Genomic DNA, 9,508 nt, shown 5'->3' with positions numbered 1-9,508 from the left:
CAGATATATAAGAGGTATTTTAATAGTTGCTTAATATCATGTTATTTAATACTGATGTGTTCCTTTGCTGCTCAGCAATATCTGGTTTATGAAACAAATGGACTAAATGGAACTGATCCAGAATTCCACATGTATGCCAATACGCACAGAGCTCTTACATATGCAGGATACTCCAATAATTTCAACAATAGAAGTAGATCAGTGCCGGATTTACATATAAGCTAAACAAGCTATAGTTTAGGGCCCCACTCTATTGGGGCCCCCAAAAAAATTTAAAGGAAAAAAAACACATGGGTGTACATTTCCAAAATATAAGAAACTTCTTAATTGTATTTCAGTTCAACAATTACTTTGATAAAATACATATTTTGTTATGTGGAAATGGCTTTAGATACCTATTAGGTCCATAAATTACCATATAACATATATTCAACACAAAAAACAGTGACAATTTGTTGTTGACAAAGGACAGCTGGACATATAAAGGGCCCCATTACCTTCAGTAGCTTAGGGCCTCATCAAACCTAAATCCAGCCCTGTAGTAGATGCACATATCAGACATTGCATGTGCACAGAGATGCAACACTAGTTCAAAAATTAAACAGTTCACTCATTCTTGGAAAAGGTATTTTATTTACACAGAATAGGAAAATCTAATTACAGTACTTTAAACAGAGCATATAGACCTACAACAGTTAACCACTGAGGTCCCATAGTTTTCATGTTATTCTGAAACACAGGCTTGCACAGCAGAAAGTGCTACACTAATCAAAACACAGCTATGCAAAGCCTTTATGTATGTATGTTTGTTTGTTTTTAATTTGTAAGTTTGTCTGCTGAGTAAAGCACACTCATCTGCTGGCTAGATAAACTTCCTTGAAAGATCCAATTATAAATTTCTACAAAACACTGTCCATACTTGGACACTAGTAATGGTGAGAAATGTCTGCAAGAGTAAAGAAAACTGAAACAAGATCATACCATCATCTTTTTCCAAATCAGTCCCAAACACAGAATACGACAATATAACAGAGCAACTGCACTGATAATTACAGGGAATAAACTGTAATGCTAACATCTGTATCCTCAAATACTTCTTCAAGCACTGTTGAAACTTTATTCCAATCCAGGCGGTCAAGTCCACACCCAATCCTGGAAGATAAAAAAATGCCCAAGTATTCCCACACATTCATTCTTGCCAATTCACCCTTGAGAAATATCCTAAAAATTGCTATTCTGTAGCATCATCATCAAGTTTAATCATACTACTTGTAATTGCTCCCAAGCAAAGCCAGTTAGAATTATTACTAGTCTCACATACAAATAGCATCACAAAATGAATAAACCAGATTTGTCAGTCATGAATTGGTGCCCAGTTCTGAAGTCATGGAGAAATCTTGGTCAGGGCATCATGAATGTGCTATGCTATGTGCAGCTGCATTTCCTCCTCTTTCTGCATGCTTTGACTTCCTCTTGCTTCCTGATTTACAGTAATGATAGTGTCAGGGAACTGTCCCCGGCGCAGCGCAAGTTGGTGGAAGGGCTCTCAGGATATTACAGAGAGCCCCAGCACCACCTGACCACCAGCACCTCCTCTAGCAGCGGAGGAAGCAGCGAGGCTTCTAGTGGGGAGGGGCATGGGACTCAGGGGATGGAGGGTCGAGGCTCTGAGGATGCTGGAGAGACCCTACACTCCCCTAGCCCAAGGGGTGAGGAAGGAGGCACACAATTTCCGTCGCCCCAAAGGCGTTGAGGGGTGAAATGAAATGATGGAAGGCGGGGTTTTCGTATACTGAAACCCTTTTGTTGGGGTCAGAACCGAAAGGGGCCATTCCCAGATTCTGCCAACGTTTGATACAGACATGAACTTTTAAGCTCTGCACTGTACATAGTATGCACAATTAAACTACTAAAGGAAAGGTCGGAGTTTTGCCTGGTTACTCATGAACAACTAACCAAGGACTTTACAGATAGTATGCCACAACATCTATATCAGGCCAATTATGACTACTGCAAACCATATTATGTCTCCAAATCTTAACTGGAAGTACTTACACCCAATTTAGAGGTCACCATAAACTAAAAAGAGAGGGAGGGAACAGGCATGCAAAGAGAACACAAAGTCTGCTGAACAATAACCAAATCAAGATTTGAATGAAATATCATAACAAGATGTACATCCATTTACACATGCAACAAAAAATAAAATCAATAACTACAGTGGTGCCTCACAAGACGAAATTAATTCGTTCCGCAAGTCTTTTCGTCTTGCGGAAATTTCGTCTTGCGAAGCACGGTTTCCCATAGGAATGCATTGAAACTTAATTAATGCGTTCCTATGGGAAAAAACCAGTCGGGGCTGGGTGTCGGGAAAGCGAGCGGGGAGAGCGGTTACTTAGAGTACTGTAGTGAGCGGCGGTGGCGGGAGGAAGCCGGGTGTGGGGAGTGCGATGGGGAGCGTGGAGAGGGCGAGCAGGAGGAAGCCGGGTGTCGGGTGTGCGATCGGGGAGCGCGGGGAGGGCGAACGGGAGGAAGCCAGGCGTGGGGAGGGCGATGGGGAGCGCAGGGAAGGTGAGCAGGAGGAAGCCGGGTGTTGGGAGTGCGATCGGGGAGCGTGGGTAGGGCGATCGTTAGTGAGCGGCAAGCAGGGAGGGCCAGCGCAAGCGGGAGGGTTCTTCTTACAGTGGTACCGCGCAAGACGAATGCTTCGTCTTGCGAAGCACGACCATAGAGAAATTCGTCTTGCGGGTCAACCAAAAAATCGCAAAACCCTTTCGTCTTGCGAGTTTTTCGTTGTGCGAGGCATTCGTCTTGCGGGGTACCACTGTAGTTGCCCTCAAAACTGCAGCAGAGTATGTACTCAAATGCAAGCAAGTTAGCAAGCTAAAACAGACATATTATTGGATCATCTAAATATTACTAATGTCTAGATTTCTCAGCATATCATCTATATAATACTCCGGGCTTTAGTTCTGACATTAGCTTTTGTTTTCCACAACATTTTTATCAACTCAGAGGTGGTCAGAGCACTGTTTTCTCAAAAAGCATAAATCTGCTCCAAAACACATTTTGTCCTCCATAATTTCTAGACTGTAAACTTAAACAAAGTAGAAAAGGTAATTTCTTTCACACATATGCCATCTGTAAATATATATATATAGAATAATGAATTCTAGTAACCCCCTAATATTTAGATGTTTCAAGTAGCTACCTTTTACACAGGACGAAATGCTTTCCATATCTAAAAGGTAGGAATAACTATGTTTCATAGCTCTTTGGGACTTACTGCGGAAATTTGCTTTTCAGCATGCATTTCAGTTCCACAGTCAAAATACATTTTAAAGCATTTGAAATTTTCCAAAGAATAATAAAATTTTACTATATAAATTGATCGTTTTTATGTTTTTTGCTGTGATTTTAATTGATGTTAGCCGCCCTGAGCCCGGTTTTCTGGCTGGGAAGGGCGGGGTATAAATATTATTATTATTATTATTATTATTATTATTATTATTATTATTATTATTATTATTTGTATCATATGAACATTCCAAAATATGTGGCAGTAATTTTCCAGTATCAAATTTGCTTACTTGGGCATAGAAATGCAAGTTACGCCATTATTCATGCAGTGGAGTTTCATAGCTTCCAGACTCTTCTGTAAATTGCCATAGGTAGGTTTATGAAAGTATTTGTTCTTTGTAATCTGAAAGCAAGTGCAAGGTTAAATGCAGACTAGCCATACTTTTGATTAGGCATCTTTACATCCCTTGTTACATGTGCTTTCTCAGAATAAGCTGCACTGAATTCAATAGGACCCACTGTCTAGTAAGCATATTTAGGATTGCAGTCTTAGGCTGAAATCTTGTACAAAATTACCTGAGACTAGTGATGTCAGTGGTATATAATTCTGAGTAGACACTTAAAGGACTGTGTTGCTGAGGTATTACATTCAATTATTTTATTAGGTACTTTTAGCCAATACTGTTGACACTAACCAATACTGTTGATACTAACCAAAGATAGATCACATGAATCTAGATCACTAATTTGGCAGCTTGGACTAGCAAACTGAGACATGTTAAAATTTGCTAAAATCTGGGCCTTCAGGCTGCAGTCCCAAAACTAACTAATTTGCACCAGTGCAGTCCCAAAACTAAGCAATTTGCACCAGTGTCAGTGGGACGTGAAAATGGCAGTATAGCTCAGTGTTTTTCAACCTTTTTTGGGCAAAGGCACACTTGTTTCATGAAAAAAAATCACGAGGCACACCACCATTAGAAAATGTTAAAAAAATTAACTCTGTGCCTATATTGACTATATATAAAGTAATTTTCCCACGGCACACCAGGCAACATCTCGCGGCACACTAGTGTGCCGCGGAACAGTGGTTGAAAAACACTGGTATAGCTGACACACACACATTAAATAAAACCTGGCCCCTGCGATGTTAAAAACACTGAGATTCTGCAGGTAAATATTCTGATTTATGTTTGTTTTATTTATTTTTAAAGGCTCCTGCAAATTTCTATTTTGAAAAGACTTTTTTTGTTACAAAATTTTAACCATATTCCTCCTGCTGATACATACAGTAGTACCCCAGGTTACGCACACCCCGTGTTGCGGACGTTCGACTTACGAACACCCGCAACCCGGAAGTGTTTCCGGAGCGTGCGCGACCCCCGGATGCGCAGAAGCGTTCTGCACACTTCGCACATGCGCAGAAGCGCTCAAATCACGCTACTTCCAGGGTTTCCCCCCCCCTGTGCGTTTATGATACGCATGCCCGCGTTACGTACCGCGACCTGGAACAGATCGCGTGTGTAACCCAGGGTAACACTGTATTTGTAAATAGCTGTTTTGAAAGAATATGACAGAATAAGGCAGCCATACTTCATATTACAAATGCAATTTACAAACAAGGAAGCAAATATTTCAGCTATTGAGTGTTTTTGGAGAATATGATTCAACTGAATAAACAAACAAATTTCACACTGCCAGGAACTTCTTAATGGAGCATAGTATAACAGCAAAAAGAGAAGATAGCTAATTGTCTATGTAAATATGTAAAGAGATATTTTAAAAGGTAAGAAATATACCATGCTAAATTGCATTTAACACAGTTCCCAACTTAGCTCCAGACAGATATAACACGAATGTGAATACATCCACTTCTTGAATCACTGTGTTTTCAAATAAGATTTCAAGCAAAGGTATTGTTTGTGATCATCTGAATATTGGATGGTACAGACTACTCTGAAATTTACTAAATAACACACCACTCAAACAGCAACTTCAATTTCTGCAAAAGTTTGCACTTGAACTCTTAATGAAAGGCCTATGTAAGTGAAAGCTGTTGCTGAAGTTGCATTGCAGCATGATTAGATCATTAAGGGTGTTTTTATCTTTCACTCACAAATGAAGAAGCAGAAATACTAATACAGACAGATATCATGTACCCAAACTTCTATCATGTGCCCTGCTCTTACCAGATAGTACACATATCTATTGTCTCTCTGCAGAACAGCCACATCTCCAGTCTTCTTTTCTAAAACGAATTAGAAAATCTTTAACAGAGCCAAAACTAGGTTTTTTGTCACCTGGGTCAAAGAATCTTTTTGGAAGAGGGTTATTGATGTGAATTTCCCTGGTCTGCTCTTAATTTGGGACAGCCATGCATACACCTTTAAATGTGTTGTCCTGGTCTTGCTTTCGTGTTTTTAATCATCTGTTGGGAACCGCCCAGAGTGGCTGGGGAAACCCAGCCAGATGGGCGGGCTATAAATAAATTATTATTATTATTATTATTATTATTATTATTATTATTATTATTATTATTAGACCCAGTTTGGCACCCTACTCCCCAATGCGTGTTTGCATACCTATACATACAAACAAACACACACACCTCAACACATTCATAAAGGGCATAAAAAGTAGCCAATATATAATTTGATTTGGCTTCCTGCAGCCAATCAGAAGCTGCGCTTTGGTTTCTGAACGTTTTGGAGATTGAACGGACTTCCAGAATGGATTCCATTCGACTTCCAAAGTACAACTGTATTAAGAACCTAGGTTTTAGGTTATAATTTTTATATACATAAGGCATTAATTTTCCTTTACTACTTACTCTGGTTCAAGAGCTCCTGAACACCACCAAACTTCTTCTTAAAAATGGCAGCTATGCCAGCACTCATGTGACAATCCTCACTGATGCAGTGAGCAAGGGACTCTGTTCCAGGACACGTAAAAAGGTCCCCCTTTATGTACATGATCTGAGGATTGAAAGAAAGAAAAGAAAAGAAAGAAGGCATTTGAGTCAGAACACCAGGCAACATTCAGTATCACAAAGCGTGACACCATCTAAGTCACTGACACCTTCCTTTGATCCTGTGCATTTGTATGTACTCCAAGTAAGTCCCAACACAATAATTAAGGTTTGTTCTGATGAGTGCAAAATATTACAGTCTCAGAACTATGCACACTCACCTAGGAGTAAATCCCCCTTAAGGCAGTGGAACTTACTTCCAAATAAACATGTGTTGTGTTGTGCTGCCAGTATCCACATCAATGCATTCCTGTCTTCATTATATTTAGGCATGTGCTAGGACTAAAGAATTCTGAAATCTGTTTGCAGCACATCCTGGAACTTTATGGTAAAGTGTTGATAAGAAACCTAATAACATCTACTATATTTACTCCAAAGTAACTCCCAGTGAGTTCAGTATTATTTACTTATACTTACCTGAAGGCTTCATTGAAACAAATGGGAGATGCTTACTATAAACCTTGGTTAGAACTAGAATACCTGCTTAGGACTTTGTCTTCATAATTAAGTTCTATTAGTGTTGAGTTCTAAGTTATTTCTGAGCTATATAAATGTTACACATAAATACTGTGGAGATAGCTAATTAATTTATCCACCTCTTTCTATAGATTTAACTTACTTGGAGTATTCTCCTATCATTTACCAGTTCATAATACAGTACTGTACTTGGTATTTAAAGTTAGAACACATTCCAGTCATAAAACTGCAAACCTTCACTATAAACAGTGGGGGGGGGGCACTCCGTGATTAATCTAAAACCCATGTCTTTATACAACTACACAATAAATGCAGTAGCCACTAATTAAGTTTTAACTATGTGATTCCATTTAGAAACAGTACTACCTAACATAAAATCAGTACAAGAAGTTCAAGACCAGCAAGCAATAGCCAGCCGTCCTCTGGCTGCCTGATGTCAGCAATACTGTATAGCCAATGTCAACAGTATGAAAGCTTTCTAAAATCACCACACAGTATTTCCTGCTGGGAGTCACAGACAATTTCTAAGCACACAAGGAGCTTACAAAAATGACAGAGCTAAACTCACAACAAAAAAGCATGAGCTTCTGTTCATACTAAGATGCATGTTTATCACAGACCCTCATTATGTTTACACAGAAGCCACTATGTTCTCAATGGGATTTGCTTCAAATTGGAGCCTCAATCTGCGGAAAATAACATGAATTGGGCAGCTTTCTTTTGAGTGCTATCAAAGTCTGACAATCAGGGAGAATTAATTTCTTACACAAGCCAAAATGGAAAATGCCCAAAGCAGTTGGAAGCTAGGATCACACTGATTCAAAACTCAAATACCTATCCCAAGGAGTCTGAATCTTCTAAGTTTACTACATTATAAAATATGGATTATGAAAACCTGGCAGATATATTTGCAGCAAGGCCAAATGGAAAATTTTAGCCAAATGGCTGAAAACAAACATGGCTATCAGGCAGGTTTGTTTTGTTTTTTAAGAGAGAGCTAGAGGGAAACATCATGAGAATTAGTAGCATTTTTAATCTTAATTTGCAAAAATGCCAGCCATTTTATACTTGGTGATTTATTCTATTAAAGGCATTTGGTGTAGAATCAACAAGGATAGAACCGGTGAACATGACTGACAGAACAATTTCCAAAATAATAATCAACGGTCAGATTGTGAATAGTTGTGTGTGTCGATCTGAACTTATTCTATCATTTACTGTACTGTAACCTAAAGCTTACAAGAAAATGAACAGAATCCTTTTGATCACCACCTATGAAAGAAAACAGTAATGACTACAAGAGGACTTGTTCAACACACGGGGAAGTGCCTATTTATATAAGATTTAAAAGAGCCAATTGAGTGAAGTTTCCTGACGAGCCCATTAGGTGGCAGTCACAGGCAGGATCCAAAACTTTACGGCTCCAATGTATTGCACTAGTGAACGTGAGAATCTTTTTTCGGCGCTTTTGAGGCAAGGCTGTGTTAAGGGAAACAACCGAGGTCCAGTACTGTATTATCAGGTGTAGCGTACCAAGCAAATTGTAAGTCTTGAGAATACATCTGCTTAATATACCATCAAAACCAAATACAGTGGTACCTCGGGTTAAGTACTTAATTCGTTCTGGAGGTCCGTTCTTAACCTGAAGCGTACTTAACCTGAAGCACCACTTTAGCTAATGGGACGTCCTGCTGCCGCTGAGCCGCCAGAGCACGATTTCTGTTCTTAAGTGGAGTTCTTAATCTGAAGGGTACTTAACCTTACCTGAAGCGTACTTAACCCGAGGTACCACTGTACCTAAACTTTCGCCCCTTACATCACAACTATAGGATTGCACATTACAATAAAGATACCCCGCTTTCCTGCTACGAGTACTAAAACAGCAGGCACCAACACCAGCAAAACAGAATTGCTGAATTATAACAGATAGAGGGGAAAAGACTCCACTACGCACTCGCTCTCCTTTTGCAGCCATAGCATAGAGGGCTTTCCAGGATTTCTTCAGGCGTAACGACTGGAAATAAAGTAAAATTCCTATGGGAAAAACGAACTGGAATGACAGGCAACAGCAGCCCAAAAACAATAAATACGAATCGAGGCACGGGAGACCCTGTGGCGGCGGACGGGGGCCGGGGGTGTTATCAAATAAGGGCTCCCCCCACCGGTTTTACTTTAGGGGACTCTTTTTAAAACGTTACAGATAGCCCCCCAAGAGTTTCGGTATAATTATTCTGCCAACGGCCTTCTGAGGTAGCTGCGAAATAAAAGCGGGGAGCGTCCCCCTGACCCGTTTCCACTACCTGCCCTAACGGCTGCTGAACTATTAGGTGTCTCCACAACGGAAGGCGCCTTCGCCTGTTTCAAAAGCGGAAGCTACTAACACCCCCGGGGAAAAGCGGCGCTGTCCGTCACCGATAACGTGTAAAGGCAAACGTGTAACGTCGCTCTCCAGCCTGTTTTGGCCGGCGGAGGGGAGGCCCTCCAGTTTCCCGTAAACGCAAGATACAAAATGGCAGCTACCTACACGTATGCCTTTCTAGGCAGAGAACTCTATGATGTCGCCTCAGAGCACAAATTACCATAGGAAACACACACACAAAATATCCTGCCCTGCACATGCGTAGAGAAGCTATCTAAAAGTAGAATGCAACGAGGCGACTTAACAAGGGAGCGCACGACTGTTCCAACAGCGCGTGCGCGCAGAGT

At 40.4% G+C, this 9,508-nt stretch overlaps 1 protein-coding gene across 4 annotated transcripts in view; it reads right to left on the bottom strand.

The window, feature by feature from the left end:
- OARD1 (O-acyl-ADP-ribose deacylase 1) overlaps nt 1–9,450 on the bottom strand; it is a 34,105-nt gene extending 24,655 nt beyond the window's left edge. Inside the window, exons 1-6 of one of the 4 annotated variants that reach the window (XM_033152594.1) lie at nt 9,103–9,314; nt 8,757–8,816; nt 6,128–6,272; nt 5,487–5,545; nt 3,591–3,703; nt 796–1,152 (exon numbers count right to left, since the gene is read on the bottom strand). In XM_033152594.1, coding sequence (XP_033008485.1) covers nt 1,050–1,152; nt 3,591–3,703; nt 5,487–5,545; nt 6,128–6,272; nt 8,757–8,777 — 441 coding nt within the window. In that variant the 5' untranslated portion in view covers nt 8,778–8,816; nt 9,103–9,314 and the 3' untranslated portion in view covers nt 796–1,049. The other 3 variants (XM_033152596.1, XM_033152595.1, XM_033152597.1) reach the window with 3 other exon arrangements.
- Nucleotides 9,451–9,508: the final 58 nt, after the last annotated feature.

This window comes from Lacerta agilis, chromosome 6 (assembly GCF_009819535.1).
Source record: "Lacerta agilis isolate rLacAgi1 chromosome 6, rLacAgi1.pri, whole genome shotgun sequence".
In the NCBI taxonomy this organism is placed as follows: domain Eukaryota; kingdom Metazoa; phylum Chordata; class Lepidosauria; order Squamata; family Lacertidae; genus Lacerta; species Lacerta agilis.
Note: the sequence above shows the minus strand (reverse complement) of the source record. Positions and strands in the feature narration are given on the sequence as shown.